Raw genomic sequence first — 22,455 nt, forward strand, 5'->3', positions numbered from 1 at the left:
AGCATGGAAAGAGCGGCAAGACTCACAATAAGAACTTAATTTTCATGTATAATGCAGGATACAAATCTGTGAATAAAGAGTATGCCAAGGGCAGCGTCTCACAAGATGTATCTAGCAAATGGCAAGTGTCATACCAACATGTCACTTTTGACGGCACAATCGTGCGCTTTAATAAGTATCATTGTCACTGATAAAGGACATTTGCAGAGTGCTGCTAATTATCCCAAAGTATGTCAGAACATTAACAAAATTATAAATAAACATGCAAGAATGGTTATTTCAAGAAAAAATCGTGAAAATCTGACATTTTCACAAAAAAAATTGTGAAAACTGGAAATTGACGCCGGCATCCAAGCTGACGCTGGCACTAAAGTAAATTTTTCGGACGTACGTCCAAAAAAATTGGACACGGAAAATGCGGAAATTATTCGCCCATCACGAATTCTTATACTTTACATGAGGGAGTACTTTATCACTATACAGAACTTATTGATAACTATTTAATGAAAGATTTGGGCGAATACCGAACCAAACTGAATCCTAATTTGCATATGCAAATTAGGGGTGGGAAGGGGAAATTTTTTTTACTACCTTGTTTTGTGACAAAAAGTCATGTGATGTCCCTCCCGCCCCTAATTTGCATAAGAAAATTAGGATTCAGATTAGGTTTGGCCGGGAAGAAGAATTCGGCTGAATCCGAATCCTGCTGAAAAAGACCGAATCCTGGGCATCCCTATAAATTATTGTAAAGAGCGTTGCAACTGTGCAATATAAATTAATGATGATGATCACAGTAGAAATACAGGTATTGTACCTGTTATTCAGAATGTTCAGGACCTGGCATTTTCTGGATAACAGATCTTTCTGTAATTTGGATCTCCATACCTTAAGTCTACTAGAAAATCATGTAAACTTTAAATAAACCCAATAGGCTGGTTTTGCCTCCAATAAGGATTAACTATATCTTAGTTGGGATCAAGTACAAGCGACTGTTTTATTATTACAGAGAAAAAGGAAATAATTTTTAAAACTTTGGATTATTATAATAGAGTCTATGGGAATTCTGAGTTTTCTGGATAACAGGTTTCCTGATAATGGATCCCATACCTGTACTATATTTTCAGGCTACCTTCAGCAACTCTACATGCTAGGCTTTACAACTTCCATTCAAAATCTGTCAGATAGACCCCTGACTGAAAGTGATACTGTAATTGCACTGAACCTGAGGTTAAATGAAGCTATAGTTCCATTTCTCACATAGGGTTGCCACCATTTGGCTTCGCTGAATCCGGGAAGACAGCGGGGACATGATGCAATGGGATGGGGCTGTGATGCTGCAGGGGGGTGGTCGTGATGTCAGTCTGCGTCAATCATAGGGAATCCTGCCCGGTTCTCCCAATTTGGAAAACTGGGCAGGCAGTTTTGATGTGGGCAGCCCTTCAAAATCTGGACAGGTGGCAAGCCTACCTATACAAAAGGCAGTTGCACCTACCCTCTTGTAGATTAAAATCTAAAGTCTTTCTTACACTGGATTAAAACTCTGCAAAAGTGATCCCTGTTCTTAAAGGGCATGTAAAGGCAAAAAAATAAAATCCCATTTTTACTTTCTTCAATGAAAAAGAAACCTATCTCCAATATACTTTAATTAAAAAATGTGTACTGTTTTTATAAGAAACCTGACTGTATGCAGTGAAATTGTCCCTTCATTTACTGCTGTGGATAGGAATTGTCAGACGGTCCCTAACTGCTCTGCAGGGAAACAATCATACTTATGTACAGCAGGGGGAGCCCCCGCCTTACTTCCCAGCCATGCAGAACTCAAGCAGCTTTGTTTATGATGATCCCTAAGCAGCCCAGACCACACTAAGCATGTGTACAGTCTTGGTCTTGTAAAGATGTATAACAAAGTTACAAGATGGTTACCCCCTTTAGCCAGTGTCGGACTGGCCCACAGGGACATCAGGAAAAGTCCCAGTGGGCCAAGGTGTCATTGGGCCATCATGCTGATAGACATTTGGCATATTTCATGGCTATTCCAAATTCTATGAGAACAAAGAGGCTAAATAGATGGAATAATAGATTATAGTATGTAAAGAAAAGAGACTAGGAGAATAGAGGTTGAGGGAGGAGAGGAAAAACAATAGTACTAAGAGTGGGCCCCTGGTCTAAGATTAATTGATGGGCCCCTAGTCAAAGGTTTTTGGGTGGGCCCCTGGTGTCCCAGTCCAACACTGCCTGTAGCCAAATTTGAAAGCATAAATCATTTGTTTGATTAGGCTTGTGGTGCAGTAAGTTCATGTTTATGTTTAGTATACAAAATACAGCATTTCTAGTCTTATTCTATTTTAGAGTTTACATGCCCTTTAATGCCAGTCACAAACTTGTAGTAAATACAGGGTGTCTTTTTCCTTGAGTCCTCTGGAACTCCTGAGCCAGAGAAAGTGAAACACTACCCCTCCTGTATGCAACACTTCCGAGCATAATCACTGCTGCTTACTCTTTGTAGCCCAGTCTGGGAGAAAAATGTGGTGAAAGTGAAATTTGGAAAAACATAACAATTTGAACTTTATCCCCAGATTGTAAATAAGGCTGAAAATGCAATTATGTAGCATTACCAAAACAAATGTTTAAGCTGCATGAACTGCACGTAGTTTATTGATCTGTAACTGATGACTTACTGTATTTGCACATTACCTTTTTGAACATCCGAAGGCTCTGCTGGATCTCTGTCCGAGCCTGAAAAAACACATTTCATTCCATTATTTTGCACACAGGCTTGACAAACTTTAGGCTGGACAAACTGAAAGAGCAGCAATGGGGGCATAAGAGCAATGAGAATGCTAGCAAGGATTATTTTTAAATGGAAATTGGGTGAAGTCATATTTTGTGAGACACTGAGATCTGGAGTTTATTCTGGCATTGTGTGATGTTATTTTCTGCAAGCTGAGTTATGTACACAGCATGTATGATAACAATAGAATAAACTCAAGAGTAGAATCAACTGCTTGTTTCTGCTGTCTCTGTTTCTCTGCTGGAGAACATACCACATGTCTACTCTAGCTACAATATCTTGCACATATGGTTCACCCGCTACCCTACAGGTATAAAATGGTATAAAATGTAATTTTTATGTTGGAAAAAGGTGCACTGGAGGAAATCATTCTAAAAAATGTAAAAACAAACCCACAAATAATGTGCAGAGTAATCATATGACTTAAGAATGATATACCTTCTGTCTCCATTGGAACCTTAGGTTGACTGGTCTCCATATTTTCTAATTCATCTGGATCTGTTAATACATGAGAAAAATAAATAAATGTAGCTGTACTTGTAAATATATCTCCTTTATGAACAGGCAAAGCTCTACAAACAGATTTAATTAGAGTAGACAAGATACAAGGTCTGTCACATGCAACTCCTTGTTCCTTCCAGATAAAAAGCAAATAATGTTGCACCAGGCGTATGCAGGAACGAACCCCCACACAAATCTTACGTATTCTAAGAAACAAGTTGCGACACCCCTATCCATTCATTGTCTTCAACTCAACTATTTGGGAAATTATGCCCTGCGACAGGGTCCAACAGCAACCATTACTGATATTTTTAATAGCTTAATTAAGAGAATTACAGAAAATCTCCCCCAAAGATTTAAACCACTGTGGACAGGGGGACAGAAACCCTAAAAGAGAATATGGCTAGAAATGCCAAGATTCAGCATCTCTTTAGTAGTAATGATCCAGTTCTTCAAAGTTGTCACAAGAGCTCACTATCTTGGATTTTGTTAGGGGTATTAAGTGACATTGCACATGCTCAGTAGGCTCTAAGGATCTGTGAGAAGTTAATATTAGGCAGAAAATTAGGTTTTTCATATAAGCTGATGCTACAGGGCTGATTTTTCTTTCTGAAGTTAATTACGCTGGTTTCCTTTTACTAAAAAAAATAAATATATATATATATATATATATACACACAAAAAACATGAATATCTTGTAAATTATATCCTTATAAACGGGGACTAGTGATGCCATCAGTTATAAACAGAGTAGTGATGTCATTTTTGCCACATGACTCACTAAAACTTGTGTATTATAATAAATAAAGTGCCCCTTGTTGGACAATATAAGGATATTAGAAGTAATCTTGGAGTTTCATGACCTGTATAAAAGCACTTGACCATCAGCCTCATGCTTTTATATGGTCATGGAACTCTTCAGTGACATAATATCTTTATATTTTAGAGGAGGAGGTACTTTATTCACTATATACATGACAGTAGTTTGTGCTGCTGACACTTACTTGAGTTTATGGACCAACTCAAAATGCACTGAATATATATATATATATATATATATATATATATATATATATATATATATATATATATATATATATATATATATATATATCCAGTACATTTTCAGTCAACGAAAAAGAAGACAACGAACTACTGGGGCATCTTTGGTGCCATCAAAACTTAAAAACTTACAAACTATGTCAACAAACTATATTTTAGACACAAGATTGCCATGATGAGTAGGTTTATCTGCAACTTGTATTGGAAGCAAAGCTGGTAAAAACAGAACAGAAGTAGGATATGATTAAGTAATGGGATGAGCATGAAGCACAGAACAAGAAGCTGGATGATCTGATTTTCAAGGCATGTAACAAGATCTTCTAAAAAAAGTCTCCTCACATTTATAGGGTGTTTGGCCTTAGATGAGCTAATAATGAACTGGAAGAAGGTGGGTTAAAAGTTAGAGAAAGCTCAGTTGCTGATCTGGCTCCATATGCAAAACTAGAGGACTTTGCAGGTGCTGGAGTTCCCCAAAACCTTTTACAGTTTCTGGCCATTTTGCAATGACACTTTTGAAGATCCAACTCCTCTATGGGCAGCAGAATGGAGGCAGTGCCAGGACTGGTGGCACACAATGCAGTCTAGAATTCAGGCCAGGGTAGGCAGCAAACATCCCAGGCTAGAATTCAGATGAAAGCTCAGGGCAGGTGGCAATCTTTACTAAGAAATGTTTTTTTGCAACTCCTTTTTTTGCTAAGCATCATGTGTAATTGGCAGATATTCTGCAACTAATGTATCACAGTGGCCTTGACAGCAGAACAATTCTTGCATAGCACATTAGGCTTCATGGTCGCATGATTGAGAATGGTTGAACCAGATTATGAGGACAAAAAGAGAAGCAATTGGTAGCACCCTCCATTGATAGAGAAATGTGAACTGATTAGTGGTGTGCTGGGTCCGAGAAAATATAGTTAAATCCAGAAAGGGGAAAGCATGACCCATGAAATAGCACTGAGATTAGACATCCAGTTATAACTTTATCCTCCGTATTCCGTCCACAAGCTGGGGACCTTTGAGTCGGTATGGCCTTCTCTCCTAATTTCCTTTTAACTTTTGTCTTAAAACTTTGGGCATACCATTATTTAAAATTAAAAGTTAAGTTTTACTACAACCATTATGGGAACCTCTGACAGATTTAGGGTGCTATTTCATGGGTCATGCATTCCACTTTCTGGATTTACCAGATTTATGAGGACTCATCAAAGCCCCTGATGCAAAAAAAATGACTCTCGGTGCTCATGAACTAAGCAAATCACCCACAAATCTGTCACAATCTGCCATAAGCCCTATGGCAGTTGGTAAGAATAGGGAACACATACCTCTCACCAACCACCCCCCCACATATACTGTAGTCAGTTCTTCATACAGAAGGGCTGCAATGCTGCGCTCACTTTGGAAGACTTTGCACATAAACTAGGGGCACAGACCAAAAATCCTGTGGCCTTCCATTTCCTGATTCCATTCCTTACAGTTGAAACTGACAGTTTAAACCTCTGAGATAGCTTTTTGTAGCCTTCCCCTAAACCCTGATACTGAACAATCTTTGTTTTCAGATCTTTTAAGAGTTGCTTTGAGGATCCCATGCTGTCACTCTTCAGAGGAGAGTCAAACAGAAGCACAACTTGCAATTGGTCACCTTAAATACCTTTTCTCATGATTGGACACACCTGCCTATGAAGTTCAAAGCTTAACAAATCCAACCAATTTGGTGTTGCCAGTAATGAGTATTGAGCAGTTACATGCATTTAAATTAGCAAAATTACATGGGTATCCAAATTTTTGCACAGCCAGTTTTTCACATTTGAAAGGTGGCAACCCTAAGGCTGGGAAGGATGTCATGTTTTCTTATTCACGATAAGTATATGCTATAGTGATAAGACCAGGGTTGGACTGATGGGCGAATTTGTCCCATTTAGCCTTGCCAAAAAATTTTGCGAATTTCCAGCAAAATTTTGCAAAATTGCAAAAAATTCATGAAATTTGAATTTTGACGCCTGTGTCAATTTTGACGCCGGCATTAAAAGTAAATGGGTGTCCGAATAATGTTGACGCGCAATGGTTTTGATGCAAGCAACTTTTCCGAAATGCGTCCAAATTTTTTTGGACAGTTTCGCAAATTTATATGCCGGCGGCAAAATACGGAAATTCGTTGCAAATACATGAATGGCGAATTTATTCGCCCATTGCTACCGACCGGGGCTCCTGCCCCCAGGGCCCACTGTGTTGTTGTGGCACAAATGTAGGCATGTGCTTTGAGGATCCCATGCTGTCACTCTTCAGAGAAGAGTCAAACAGAAGCACAACTTGCAATTGGTCACCTTAAATACCTTTTCTCCTGATTGGACACACCTGCCTATGAAGTTCAAGGCTTACCAAATCCAACCAATTTGGTGTTGCCAGTAATGAGTATTGAGCAGTTACAGGCATTCAAATTAGCAAAATTACATGGGTATCCAAATTTTTGCACAGCCAGTTTTTCACATTTGATTTAATTTCATACAACTGAATACTGCTTCACTAAAAATCTTTGTTCAGAAAACAGCCCAGTACTCAGATGTTCCTGGGAAATAAAAGACATACCACTGTTATATTTTTTGTTGAAAGTGGAGTCAATTATTATGCAGGCTGAGAGGGGTTCCCAAACTTTTTCATATGACTGTATTTGTGATGTGGGTTTGTGTGTATAATACTTTGTTTTTCAAGATAAATCAAGACATGGGCCGATTCACTTAATTCGAGTGAAGGATTCGAAGTAAAAAAACTTCGAATTTCGAAGTATTTTTTGGGCTACTTCGACCAATGAATGGGCTACTTCGACCTTCGACTACGACTACGACTTTGAATCGAAGGATTCGAAATAAAAATCGTTCGACTATTCGACCATTCGATAGTCGAAGTACTGTCTCTTTAAAAAAAACTTCGACCCCCTAGTTCGCCATCTAAAAGCTACCAAAGTCAATGTTATGCTATGGGGAAGGTCCCCATAGGCTTTCCTAATTTTTTTGATCGAAGGATATTCGTTCAATCGTTGGATTAAAATCCTTCGAATCGTTCGATTCGAAGGAATAATCCTTCGATCGTACGATCGCAGAATTTTCGCTAAATCCTTCGACTTCGATATTCGAAGTCGAAGGATTTCAATTCCTAGTCGAATATCGAGGGTTAATTAACCCTCGATATTCGACCCTTAATGAATCAGCCCCTTTAAGCTTTAGATAAAGTCTGCACAATCCCTTGTGTCTTTTCTTCTATTTTTGCCTCTTCTGCTTCTCTGGTCTTCGGCTTAACAGATATTTTTTCTCCTTTTAAATAAGAAGAAAACACATAAAAAAAAAATATATATAGGGATGTTCCTACTTTGTATTACCCCAAAATAAGAAAAATCGATTTCCTATCATGTTATTTAAAATGACCCATTGAGGACTTAATAAATGTAGACATTAACTCAATAAAGATCTAGAAATATATGCGATGAAGTCAGTGCTCATTTCCATGAGCAATGCAAATAGAATTTTCGACTTGCGCTTCCATTCCGAGGGCGATCAATTCGCAGTACGTTAAAAGAATAGCACTTGGCAAGATCAGTAGTTGCAGCAATTATGGAGCTGACATCTAAATAATAAATATGGCAGTCTATAAATGCAGAGGCTGAGTCTTTGCTACCAAGAAAAATGACAGCGAGTTTAAAGATCCACTCAAATGCTACAGTGACTCATGAAATCAAATTTAATCACAAATCAATATGTTTTTAAGCAAACAATAAAAATGAAATGCTTCCAGTTACTTGTTTTATTGCTTTCCAAGACTAAAGTGTAGGTGCTAGCACTCCATGCATTATAGTTTGGCAGGACAGTCCTCTGCTTGTTTTATTGGGAAGTAAATATTTAATCAATGTTTGGCTTTTAATAAATGTGTTATTCATGAGGGATGAGGGATTTACTGCATTAAAAGCCCGAGTATTCTGGTTATCCAAGAGCAGATAAGATTCTTTACTAAAAGTGAAAGCTCCATGGCACCATTGGTATTTATTTGCAGTGCATGGGCTCAAATTGTTGCTACAAATGGAAACGATTGAGTTAAATGGGGAAAATATCGAATTGGCGGGAGTCTCGGGATTCCCCAGGTCTATATTTGATAAGTCTCCATAAACTATAACAGAGCCGGAACTAGGAGTAGGCACAAGAGGTACCTGCCTAGGGCTCAACGATTGGAGGGGGGCGCTGGTAAAGGACTAGTAACATAAATTTTTTTTTTAAAAAAAATGTGTTTCTTTGTAACGAAAAAAAACCAATTTTAAATTTTTTTTATGTTACTGGTCCTTTAAAGCATCTGCCTACCCCTAGTTCATGTTTGCTCCCCTCTGCCACTTTCTCTTCCCACTCTCTCCTCCCTCTCCTGCGCTTCCATCTGCCGCTCTCTCCCCTCTGTTATGGGGTATGTATTTCACCTGGAAGTGATGCCCACATGAAAAGTTCCTGTCCAGATTTCCAAATCTGGAAACCCGGACTAGACATTTAACTGAATGACACAGTGATCAGCCAATCGATGATCGCCACATCATCAGTCCCGCAACTGTAGTCACCCAAGTAGTGTAGTGTCGTTTTCGCAAGAAAAAAAAGGTGGCAACCCTAAGGCAGGGAAGGATGTCATGTTTTTTTATTCGCGATAAGTATCTGCTATAGTGATAAGACCAGGGTTGGACTGGGGGGCCCGGGGCCCAACGGTAGTGATGGGTGAATTTGTCCCGTTTCGCCTTGCTAAAAAATTTGCTAATTTACAGCAAAATTTTGCAAAACTGCAAAAAATTCATGAAACTCGAATTTTGACGCCTGTGTCAATTTTGGCACCGGCATTTAAAGTAAATGGGTGTCCGAATAATGTTGACGCGCAATGGTTTTGATGCAAGCAACTTTTCCGACATGCGTCCAAAATATTTTTTGACAGTTCACAAATTTATACACCGGCGGCAAAATGCGGAAATTCGCTGCGAATACATGAATGGCGAATTTATTCGCCCATTGCTATCCACCGGGGCTCCGGCCCCCAGGGCCCCCTGTGTTGTTGTGGCACAAATGTAGGCATGTGACGGTGCCCCTCGTGTGTGCGCATGCTCCGGTGAGCAGTGTATTAAGAAGCCTTCATATCACAGATATGGGGCCCAGTCCGAACCTGGATAAGAGTGAATACAAACAGGTCTGTAGTTTGGATCTGATCAGGGACTATCATGGCTCACAACTGATTGGGTGAGCTTTACACATGGGGGTTTGGTCCTGCATTTTGGTGCAGTGGAGCTTTCATGCCTTCCACCACAAGGGACTGCAGGAGTAAACGCAGCCTATTTCCAACCACTGATAAATACCCTGGGTCTCTACTGCAATGTCTACTGAGACAATCCAGGAAATCCATTTTCAGATGTAAATTCCTTTTGTAGCCAAAGAGAGATTTACTGTAGCAATGCTGCAATTACATCTGGTTTGCCAAAAAAGAGCTTCCTTACAATTCTTTAGGCACAACTTATAAACTCCTCCTCATAACCTTCAAAGCCCTTCATTCCTCTGCACCTACTACATCTCATCTCTTGTCTCTCTATATGTTCCTGCCCGAAACCTCCGCTCCTCTCAGAGCAACCGCTTGGTTGTACCCCCCACTACTACTGCTGTTTCCCGTATCAAACCCTTCTCTCTTGCGACTCCTTATATTTGGAATGCCATTCCTGAATCTCTCAGGAGAGAATCCTCCTTCAATGTTTTTAAAACAAAACTCAGAGGGGCAAATTCCCTAAGATTCGTAGTTGCGCCAGGTGCAACTTCGCCGTGCTTCGCAGCACTTCGCCAGGCGTAGTTTCGCCAGCGCTCCGCAAATTCACTAAAATCCGAAGTTGCGCACAGGGGTAGCGTAAGGTTGCGAAGTTGCGCTAGCGTTGATTCGCTAAGTGAAGTGAAGTTACGCTAGCGAAGGTTAATTTGCATACGGCGCCAAATTCAAATTTCAATGGAGGAATACGTATCAGCACTACAAATGCCTAGAAAACCTTCAAATCATCAAATAAAATGTTTATTTTGCCCTACACATGTGCCCACTGTATAGTTAAGTTGCCATGAGTCAGGAAATGTAGGGGGGGAAGGAGGGGAGCCCTAAAAAAAATTTCGATCTTTTTCAGCCTATCACCCATAATGTAGAAAACACGCCAGTGTTTTTTGGGACTTAGAAAAAATTTTGACTTTTTTTGAAGCAATCCCTATCTACTCTATTGCGCTTTGCCTGGTCTGAGGTGGCGAAGGAAGTCTAGCGTAAAAGGTAGCGTTCAGTACAATGCGCGCGTTAGTGAATTTGCGTAGTTACGTCCGTAGTGAAAATTCGCCAGGCGTACGGGTGCGAAGTAACACTAGCGAATCTACGCCAGCGTTCGTTAGTGAATTTGCGAAGTAACGAAAATGCCCAACGGTAGCGAATTGACGCTAGCGTTCGGCGCTTCGGCGCTTAGTGAATTTGCCCCAAAGACTCCCTCTGGGAGCACCTGGATAACAGCTGAACTGGCACTTATATAACAGTGTAACAAACTGTAACCCACAGCACCTTAATACCCCTCTGAATTGTGTCTATATGTTACCCTCCCATTTAGACTGTAAGCTCTACGGGGTAGGGTCCTCTAGCCTTTTGTTTCCTTGACACTGAGCACTTAATCTGTATTGTAATTATATTTTATATTTATGTGAATTGTATTTCTAATAATGCACTTATTGTTACTTTTTATTCCAATGACCCCTTGTTTGTTACTACTAATTAATTGTTTTGTTGTACAGTGCTTTGCCCTCAAGGAGCGCTTTCCAAATAAAAATAAACATATATACATACATACAAATGTTCTGTGCCTATTGACGCATGAAGGGAACCCTGGAGCTACAGTAACACCTGGCCACAGAGCCAGGCCAACCCGGCCAGGCGCCCTAGGCAGCCTGGCGGGCCAAGGTGCCGGCTCTGTGCGCGCTCAACTGCGCTTGCGCGAAAGTGCGCTCCAGTGTGCATGCGCGAAATGTGCGTGCGCATGCGCAGAAGCGCATTTACGCCAGTGCCAACGAGGAGAGACGGGACCAGACACAGGGTAGGCGACAGAGCAGGTACGTGCCTGGCACCCCCTCAGCTTTGCGCCCTTTGAGCACGTGCCTACTCTGCCTACCCCTAGTTCCGGCCCTGCCTGGCCAGGAGCTGGAAGTACTTCCAGGGTTCCCCTCAATCAATAGGAGCAGCAGCACCCAAACAAAAGGCAGTAAGGACTGAGCGGTGCAGAGGGCAAGTGCCTTTAATGAGAGTTTAGGCGCAAACCACTTGTGGGGAAAAGCGCAAGTTGCTCCCTGTGCTGCGGATATGAATGAGCCCTTATGACTCACGTGACCTGAATAATATTTGTATTGAAACAAAAATAACTAGTCTATGTTTAAGCAAAAGCTCAACTTTTTGTAGGATTTGTGCTTTATTACACACAAACTGGCAGACTTGTGCCCAGAACTTGCATTAAGCACAAGTCATTTATGTTCCTCTTGCTCAGCGCCCAGCAGGAACCTTTCAGTACAGAATTGTAATGAGATAAAAAAAAATCAGAAAACTGCTGATAACAAACTTTTGGCAGTAATAGAGGGGAGTAAGCGCTGTTCTAAGCATTCTGTCATAGATACTAAATCTCAGAACAATAATACATCATGAACTGGAGAAACGGAGAGTCTCATCACACAGGGCAACAATAATCCTGCCAGAAACTGTACAAGCAAATAAAATCATTCATGTTTATCCCTCTGTAATAATATTAAGGCTTAATCCTGAAAGTCATGTAGTCGGAAAATATGTGACTAGCAGCTGGACTGGAAAAATGGACAGCGGCAAACGTGATATTGGAGTGGCCATTCCATGTTTCTATTAAATGGTGATTCTCTGTAAGTAAAGAGGCACTAAGGGGCAGATTTATCAATGGTGGAAGTGAAAATTCGAATGAAAAAAATTCAAATTTCGAGCTAATTTTTGTGTACTTCGACTAGGGAATAGTCCAGATTCTATTGAATTGGAAAAAAGTTCAAAAATGCAAATATCGAAATTTATCATGTACTGCTGATCCGACTTCAACCATTTGCACGTCTAAAACCTGCCAAATTGCTGTTTTAGCCTATGGGGGACCTCCTAGAACTCGATTTGGAGTCAATTGTTGGACTTTGAAAAATTTACGTTTTTTTGGGGAAAAACTTTGTATCGAATTCAATCAAATGCTCTATTCCTTCAATTTGTACGATTCAAATTTGGCCAAATATAGACCTATTTGATCGAAAAATGGACCTATTTGACAAAACTTAATTTCGGTTGGTCTTTTTGAATTCCAATTTCAAAGTTTTTTCAATTTCGAAATTCGACACTTGGTAAATATGCCCCTAAATGTTGATACTCTGTAAGTAAAGAGGCACTTAGGGGCAGATTTATCAAGGGTCGAATTTAGAGTGTATGGGAGTTTCTAAAAACTCCCATCAACTCCCATAAACTCGAAATTTGAAAAAAAATTACTAATTGAAATGTATTTAGAAAAATCTAATTTTTTAAAAACAGGTGAATAGGATTATAGGTTTTTCACCCAAAAAACATGTATTTTTTGAGATTTTTTTTCAAAAGTCCACCTCCAAATTGATTGTAGGAGGTCTCCAATAGGCTAAAACACTAATTCGGCAGGTTTTAGATGGTGAATAGTCGAATTCTTAAAGGGACAGTACATGATAAATTTCAATATTCGAATTTTGAATTTTGGACTATTCCCTAGTCGAATTACACTCGAAATTCGAATTTAATAATTCAAATTTTCAATTTGACTCTTGATAAATCTGCCCCTAAGTGTGGCTTTCTTTCTTTCTATTGGTGGAGCACAGAGAATATTTTACGAGTACAGGAAATGTAAAACACTTTAAACAAATTCATATAAAATTGCTCAGTTTGTTCTTCTAATGACTTTTCATTATTCTTTACATTTTTCAGCAATTTTAAGATTGCTAATGTAATAAAACTGCAACAACATTGCCATCCGATGGTCAGTGACAATTGGGAAAAAATGTAGAAAAAGAGGAAACTCTTCTACGTGTTTTTGGAAATAGTAACTTGAATTGAAGCCATAAACGAGTTCTCTCTGCTGTTTAGGGACTGCTGCTGGTTAGTGAATGTTATCAGGGAAAAAGAACATGTTACTAGCAGCTGTGCCTGTAAATAAATACTATATAGTCTCCTTAAAACCTTTATTGGTCCTGCAAACTCAACTTAGCTGATATATTATAGCCAGAGCTTCATTCTTGACATTATAAATCCCAGATGGTTGAGAAAGAAAAGCTGTAAATATGTCTTTAAAATGTGTCAATTTATGTCAATTCCTTCTGCTATATGGATGGCATTAGCCAGTGATCCCCAACGAGTGGCTCGTGAGCTACATATTGCTCCCCAAAAGCAGGTGGCAATTTTTGAATTCCTGGCTTAGTGACAAGGGGGCAAATTCACTAAGATGCGAAGTTGCGCCAGGCGAAACTTCGCCGCACTTTGCCGCACTTCGCCAGGCGTAGTTTCGCCAGCGCTCCGCAAATTCACTAAAATCCGAAGTTGCGCTCAGGGGTAGCGTAAGGTTGCGAAGTTGCGCTAGCGTTGATTCTCTATGTAAAGCGAAGTTACGCTAGCGAAGGCTAATTTGCATACGGCGCCAAATTCAAATTTCAATGGAGGAATACATATCAGCACCACAAATGCCTAGAAAACCTTCAAATCATCAAATAAAATTTTTATTTTGCCCTACACATGTGCCCACTGTCTAGGTAAGTTGCCATGAGTCAGGAAATGTAGGGGGGAAGGAGGGGAGCCCCAAAAATTTTTTCGATCTCTTTCAGCCTATCACCCATAATGTAGAAAACACGCCAGCGTTTTTTGGGACTTAGAAAAAATTTTGACTTTTTTTGAAACAATCCCTATCTACTCTATTGCGCTTCGCCAGGTCTGAGGTGGCAAAGGAAGTCTAGCGTAAAAGGTAGCGTTCAGTACACTGCGCAAGTTAGTGAATTTGCGTAGTTACGTCGCTAGCGAAAATTCGACCGGCGTAAGGGTGTGAAGTAATACTAGCGAAACTACGCCAGCGTTCGTTAGTGAATTTGCGCAGTAACGAAAATGCCAAACGCTAGCGAATTAACGCTAGTGTTCGGCGCTTCGGCTCTCAGTGAATTTGCCCCAAGGTTTGGTTGAATACAAACAAGATGCACTACCAAACAAAAGCCTCCTGTGAGCTGACATTCTACAGAGAGGGTACCAGGTAGCCAATCACAGCCCTTATTTGGCACCCCCATTGCCTTTTCTGATGCTTGTGTTGTTCTCCGAATCTTTTTACATTAAACTGGTGACCCCTGGCATTACAATAAAAGTAGAGCAGGTAGAAAATACGCAGCTTTTAAATTGTATTTATTCAAGGGATATTTATTTAGCAGGAAAACAGTAAGTCTATAAGTGAGGAGAATTAATCTTTTTAACCATTAAAAGTTTAACCCTAAGGGGCTAATTCAAAAATTAGTCAGCGACGGCTTTGCTCAAAGCGCAACACTTTGCAAGGATTCGCCAGGACAACGCTAATTCACTAAAATCCGAAGTTGCGTCCAGGGCGCCGAACGCTGGCGAAGTTGCGCTAGCATTCGCATTACACTACACAAGCCCGGGAAACCTTAATAAAATGAAATAAAGTTGTTATATTGCCCTACACATGAGACCAGTGTATAGTTTATGTGCCATATGTTAGGAAATGTAGGGAGGAAGCTGGTTACCCCCAAAAAAATGTACGCTCTTTTTCAGCCTATCACCCTGAAAAAGGAAAAAACGCCAATGAAAAATGACTACTATTTTTTGAGGAACTCCTATCTACTCTATTGCACTTCACCTGGTCTGAGGTGGTGAAGGCAAGTCTGGCGCAAGAGGTAACGTTTAGTAAAATCCGCATCTTAGTGAATTTGCGTAGTTACGTCCATTTGCCAGAGCACAAATTCGCCAGGCGTTAGGGAGCAAAGTACCGCTAGAGTCTATCTCCTTTGCTAGTGAAGTTAAGCCAGCGACTGTTAGTAAATCAGCGAAGTACTGAAATGACGTCATGTTGGCGAATCTTCGTCAGCGTTAGTCACCTCACCCTTTAGTAAATTTGCCCCCATGTTAGGACTCACCATCACACCCAACCCCTTCCTTCGATATCAATGTAGGGTGATTCTACAGCTCTTGGTTTTAATGGAGACTTTTGGAAGATGTGCCTTACCTGTGCCATTTGTCTTTCCCAGTCACCCAAGCAAATCTAGTGTCTAGTTTATCCACAATTGCAATGGTCAGGGTGGCTGACTGAAGTGGAATGGATTTTACATCTTTATATTCTGAATAATGTACTAAACACCCCATTACTTTATTTCTAAAACACAAACTGAAAGGGTTAAGTAGATGAAGAGGTCAGAATCCAGGCCAAATCCAGGGGCAGTCAAAGACCAGATCGAAACAATTACAGAGCACGCAGGAACTCTCAGGAGAAAAACCTATAAAAGGCATTGAACCGGGTCTCTGGAATCTTTTTACTTCAAATTTATGCACCTGTAAGGAGCACTGGCTGACACTTCTTTCTTCTTCGGCATCGCCGGCAAGATGGCGACACCCAGGGGAGACACGTGGCACGACATGACGTTCTGACACCAATACGTCACATTGTGATGCCTGCGCTCCAAAATATGCAGCGGCAATGCACAAGGTCAGCGCGAGATGCGTAAAGTCATCATACTCGTTTTGGCACAAGAGACGCTAGAGCCCTACAGACCTTGCTATAGGTTCTACCTTGTGTGTTCCTGGGTGCGTTATATTACTAATTCTATTGATTCCTGATCTTGACCTCAGCCTGTTTCATTGTTTATTGAACTCTTGCTGCCTGAACTGACCCTTTGCCTGGACTAGACTGCGCTGAACTTCTTAACCCCTTGGATACCTCGAACTATGTTTAGTGCCTGCTATTTCCTCCTAGGTCCATTATTCCCAACCGGAGCCTTACGGACCCTGAAAGCACCAAACTGTGGAGTGATGAAGTCACACATCGGTGCGTCACTATGCAGCACGGCATTGTAACATCATGAGTATGGGTGCCACCATCTTGCATTCACCATTAAAGTGAGTTCTCTGGTACATTTATGACAGAAATAATGTTTTCTCATAAACCACAAGAAGCATTATGCTTAATATTTTGAGTAAATCTAAAATGACAAAACACAAAATGATCTTTGCCAACTGGTCCCACCACAAGAAGTGGTTGTTACTGGCACTACACAACAATTTACAACTCAGCAACAAGATGTTACTACTCCCAACTGGATAAATTCCACCATTAAACTGGACATGGGGTCATTGAGACATTTGAGAAAACTTGTGGCCAGTGAGCCAACAGCGGAGACTACACAGATTCCTGTAATTATAGGAATACCATCACAGAAAAGTAGAATTTAAAGAGAAATCTACATTTAGCTGAATCTAAGGGGCTTATTTACTAAACTCTGAATTAGTGTTTTTTTTAGTATAAAATTGGAATTTTAAAAAAAATATAAAAACTTTTTGGAATTTATTATACCCCGAGGATGGAAAAAGTCAGAATGTGAAAATCCGGCATCTCAGACCTGCCATGGTTGCATATACGTCAATGGGAGGAGTCCCAAAGATTTTTTGATCTGCGATGGGTTTCGTGCAATAATTTTCAATAAGTTTTCCGAGTTTTCAGGCAAAAATCCAAAAAAATCAAGTTTTCAGGTGAAAATTTTTTAAAATTCAGATTTTTTTCCTGAAAACAAAATTTTAGGGAAAGTGTATTGATAAATACAGAGAAAAAAACTTTATGGATTTGGTTGGAGTTTTTTTCAGATAATATTGAGATAAATTTGGACTTTGATAAATGGGCCTCCTAATGTCAAAAATGCCTCAAGGAAATGTTTCGAAGTAGGGTTCAGCCGTTACATCAATAATGCTCCAGATTGTTGTATCAATAACAAGTTTATTTTTGAGACTGGCAAATACTTTAAGGTATAAAGGCAAAATATTTTACAATAATGTGTGCGGGGAACCTTAATCCTTATCAATATCCTTGTGGAATAAAATCAACCATGACACCACATATAAAGAGCACCAATGATATACAGGTATAGGATCCCTTATCCGGAAACCCAATATCCAGAAAGCTCCGAATTACGGAATGGCTGTAGTCTCCCATAGACTCCATTTTATCCAAATAATCCAAATTTTTTAAAATGATTTCCTTTTTCTCTGTAATAATAAAACAGCAGCTTGTACTTGATCCCAACTAAGATATAATTAATCCTTATTGGAAGCAAAACCAGCCTATTGGGTTTATTTAAGTTTTAAATTAATTTCTAGTAGACTTAAGGCATGAAGACCCAAATTAAAGAAAGAGCCGTTATCCGGAAAACCCCAGGTCCCGAGCATTCTGGATAACTGGTCCCATACCTGTACTTTCAGTTAATCCAAAGATTTACAGTATAATTAAATTTTTTTTTTAAAAAAAAAAACACAATTTAAAGCCAATAATATTTTTCAAAATTACTTCTTTATAATACTATACAGCCACATTTGTATATTTTAAGTTGTGTATATGATTTGCCTTGTTCCCTTGTGTCTAAAAGCCTGACCAAAGCAGAAGGTAAAAAGAAAAGATCCTCATAATAAATACTGTGATGTATGGAGACAAAAGACTTAATAGATTCAGCCAAAGACAAAGCAGACACATTCAACATCATGAATATGCAAATGACAGAAATGTTTTATGCAAATGTAGGGCAGTAGGTAACTTTGCAGTCGACTCAGCGCATTATCTGTGTCGTCTTATTGGCAAAACATACGCTCACAATTCTAATGATTTTAAAATGGGAAAACATATTTATCATTACGATACATAAAATATCCTGTTAGTATAAATATCTTTAAACTTCCAAAAACAGAAAAAAATCGCTTGGTCTAACCCACAGCTCCTGAGTTAAGGGGAAGTGCACGGTGGTCTTATTACTCGGTCACATTTTCTGCTGGGGGGGACTTGATAGTAAAAGTACTACAGAATACTAATAGATAGTAGAGGAAGGGAATTATTTATAGGTGCATGTTAGTTGGCTGAGGCTTAAAAGCTCCCTGCTTTCTCACTAGAGCTCCTGAGCTAAGGGTGAGTACATAATGGTCTTACTACAATCGGCTAAGTGGCTAAAACCGGTAACGCTGACGAATCGCCGCCAACGTTAGTCACTTCACCCTTTAGTAAATTTGCCCCATGGTTTTTGTACAACCAAAACTTTCCTCCAAGCCAGGAATGTAAAAGTAAAAAAAGAAAAGCACCTGTTTGAGGCTATTTGGAGCAACAACAAATGGGTTTGCGAGTAACATGTTGCTTGCTTGTCATTGGTTGGGGATCACTGTTTTATCTTTGTTTTTTTAGCACACTGATTCCTGCGGTGGTTGTTTACTGTTACAACATTAACTTAATGAGTAATATTGAAAGAGTTGCCCAAACCTTCACACTCAACTCTAAGGGCTCGTTACTTGGTGTACTAGAAGGCCGTGATCCCCAACCAGTGGCTCGTGAGTAACATGTTGCTCTCCGACCCCTTGGATGTTGCTTCCAGCGGCCTCAAAACTGGTGCTTCTTTTTGAATTTCTGGCTTGAAGGCAAGTTTTAGTTGTACAAAAACCATGTGTACTGCCAAACAGAGGCTCCTTTAGGCTGCAAGTCCACATAGAGACTACCAATTGGCAATAACATCTCATATTTCACACCCCTAGGAACTTCTTGAATGATTAAGTTGCTCTTCAACTTATTTTACATTTAAATGTGGCTCACGGGTAGAAAAGTTTGAATAAAATCAGCCTGGAATCGTAAATCCATAAATTTCAATACTCAATGAGCTTACACCTATTTGTACTAATCTATGCAGCAGTCTGTCCTTTGCACCTCCTTGGATGGACAAGACACAAGGTGCAGCAAACAAAGAGCTGTGTTTTTTGGCATCACCAGCTGCAACTCATGGGGTGGGGGGGCAGGTACACTGGTGGCAAAATGTAGAGCTTTGTCCTATAGTCTCCCAGTGTTGGACTGGCCCACAGGGAGACCAGAAAAACTCCCGGTGGGCCCAGGTGTCATTGGGCCCTCCTGCTTCAAGACATTTGGCATATTTCATGGCCATTCCCTATTTCTATGAGAACAAAGAGACTAAATAGATTGAATAATAGATTATAGTATGTAAAGAAAAGAGACTAGAAGAATAGAGGTTGCATGAGGAGATGAATTATAATAGTACTGAGAGTGGGCCTCTGGTCTAAGGTTTTTTGGTGGGCCCCTGGTCTAAGGTTTTGGGTGGGCCCCTGGAGTCCCAGTCCGACACTGTAGTCTCCAGTTTATATTTAATGGATTAGGCTATTAGCACTTCCTCAGTATCAAGAGGCAACTAATAAACTAAACTGTGGAATCATTAATGCAACACAAATTAATGAAATAGAGGGATTAAAACAACGGTTCTTTTGTTAAGTATTTCTGATCTTATCAACACTTCCAGCAAAGAGAAAGAAAGCTTCAGGAAAAGAGTTAAAGCTTAATTAAACTTAATGTAGTACCTGTGATTTCTTCTACTTCTTCTAATGGGTCTGCAGTGGGGGAAGAAACATCATTCCCTTCGTCTGCAAAACAAAGAACACCCAAAATGTAAAGGAATAAGCAAGTTAAAATTGCATTTTAAACGTACAGTATACAAATTGTGATACTAAAGGACCTTCTCCTGATCTTCTTTAGACTTTTATGACGGCGTTGGAGCTTGTCCCTATGATTCAGTAATCACTAGGATGCAAAGACCACTACATCCCGGGTCAGTTATAGTTCTTCCCATCCAAAGTTTATAAAATCTATAGAGTCAACAGTCAAGTACCCGAGTGTCACTGCCATAAACTTTATCTTAACCTACGTGGAAACCACCTGCATGTAAAATGTTAAAAATAATATTTATTATAATTGTATCCCTTATCTTTTTATTAAGCTCATTCTTATTCATACATGTTTTACAAACCACTCCCTGAATGCTAGGGGATGTGATAGTAACATTCAAATAGATCTTATGGGACCTGCTATCCAGAATAGAGTCCTGCATGGAACCAATTTCTAAGACCCGGACCTGACCCAAACCCACAACCTGCAGCCTGCAGCCCGCAACCTGAACCACAACCCGCATATTTACCCACTTTGATCTGCTACGCGACCCGGACCGGCAACTGCCTTATCCGCAAATCGACCCGCAACCCACTGACTACTATCAAACAGGAAGTGATGGTGCTGCTATCCAGAATAGAGTCCTGCATGGAACCAATTTCTAAGACCCGGATCTGACCTGGATAATTTGAATAATTGCCACCTAAAACCTGCCAAATTGTTGTTTTAGTCAATGGAAGACATCCCGGGATCAATTTGGAGCTGTTGGCGTTCTCCTGACATTTGAGTTTTTTTCAGCGAAAAAAATTCAAATTGAGTTTTTAAAACTCGAATTGAATACGATTCAAATTCCATTTGAGTTGTCGGGTTGATCCAATTCATCCGAGTTTTGAAAAATCAATTTTTTTAATAAAAAATTTCAAGTTTATGGGAGCTTTTGGGAATTCCCATGAATTCGAAATTCGACCCTTGATAAATCTGCCCCTTGAACTGGGAACTGGCACTTACTATATATGGCAGTGTCACTCACCATAACCTACAGCACTTAACATCCCTACGATTTCTGTCTGTATGTTAACTTCCCACCAGTAATGTAACTAGAGGGGGGCGGTCCCTGGCGCGGGATGCACAGCCGGGCCCCCGTCCCACTCTGTACACCCGGAACCGCCCAGGAATCAGCCCAGAACCGCCCGGAATTTGTGTCGTGCGAGCTGCCGGGGGGCCCTGAGGGGGTGCGGGCCCTGGCCCAATTGCACTCCCTGCTCCCCTGGTAGTTATGTCACTGCCTCCCACTTTAAGTTCCATGGGGCAGGGACCTCCATCCTTTTGTCTCTTTGACAATAAGCACTTAATATGTATTGTAACTATACTTTACATTTATATGTATTGTATTTGTTATTATTACTGCAATTACCCCTGTTCTTCTAAGAATTAATATTTCTGCTGTACATTGTTTTGCCCTCGAGGAGCGCTATAAAAATAAACATTGACATACATACAAGTATGCCCATCAGAGAATGTGGCATTTATTAGAAATAGTGCTTGCGCATAAAGAAGTATTTTCACACAGGTACAAACTCAATGCAAAAAAATAAAACTACCATAAGTGAAAGTTCTATTTCCGCCTGTCTCTTGCGCATATCCACATTATAATCTCATGTAAATGATTCCTTTATTTAAATAAAGAATATTATACGAATCAGAGTGCATTGAGATCTGACTTGTTTGATCAGCCATTTTCCCTTTTTACCACAGTAGGGCTTCTGATATTTATACTTGTCAGAGAACGAGAGAATTATGCTTCTCTGCATTTCCATAAGCCACTGAGGGTGCTTAAAATAAAGAATATGCAAACTCAATGTAAATACCCTTTCACTATGTCTTACTACCGCCTGTAATTATGGAGCATCAAACAATGGCGCTGCTTGCTTTGGGAGTTCATTTAATGCTTAACAGTTTTCTATTGCCATAATAAGGACGGCTATTTTCTTCTTTTGAATGAGAGATGAAAGAAACAGGATGTATATCTTTTTCCATAAAACGAATCCTGTGAAAGTGCGATATGTTCTTGTTTCGGAAAAATGCAATCGCAGAGTGTTAGCGGCTCTGTGTTAGTCTCATTTGCATAACTGATTAGCAGTCCATTTTTAGTCGGAGATGTTCATTTAACTATCAGACTGCAGTCATAAAGCCCAAATGTGCACACGAGTCTGTATGAGTTTTTCAAATGTGTTTATTCTGATAATCAATGTGATTTATTTGAAGAAGAATAAAAGTCAACAATTGACAGTTGCGTAACTATAGGGGGGGAACAGGCTGCTTCCTCTATAGCTAACAAGACCCTACC

General features: G+C 39.9%; 1 protein-coding gene across 1 annotated transcript in view; it reads right to left on the reverse strand.

Moving 5' to 3' along the window:
• Positions 1–22,455, reverse strand: part of LOC108717374 (ADP-ribose glycohydrolase MACROD2) — a 1,335,613-nt gene that overhangs the window by 41,105 nt on the left and 1,272,053 nt on the right. The window contains exons 13-15 of the mRNA XM_041564180.1: positions 20,024–20,086; positions 3,230–3,289; positions 2,695–2,736 (exon numbers count right to left, since the gene is read on the reverse strand). Of these exons, the coding sequence (XP_041420114.1) occupies positions 2,695–2,736; positions 3,230–3,289; positions 20,024–20,086 (165 nt within the window). The remainder of the gene's footprint in view (positions 1–2,694; positions 2,737–3,229; positions 3,290–20,023; positions 20,087–22,455) is intronic.

Source organism: Xenopus laevis, chromosome 5S (genome assembly GCF_017654675.1).
Source record: "Xenopus laevis strain J_2021 chromosome 5S, Xenopus_laevis_v10.1, whole genome shotgun sequence".
NCBI classification, from domain to species: Eukaryota; Metazoa; Chordata; class Amphibia; order Anura; family Pipidae; genus Xenopus; species Xenopus laevis.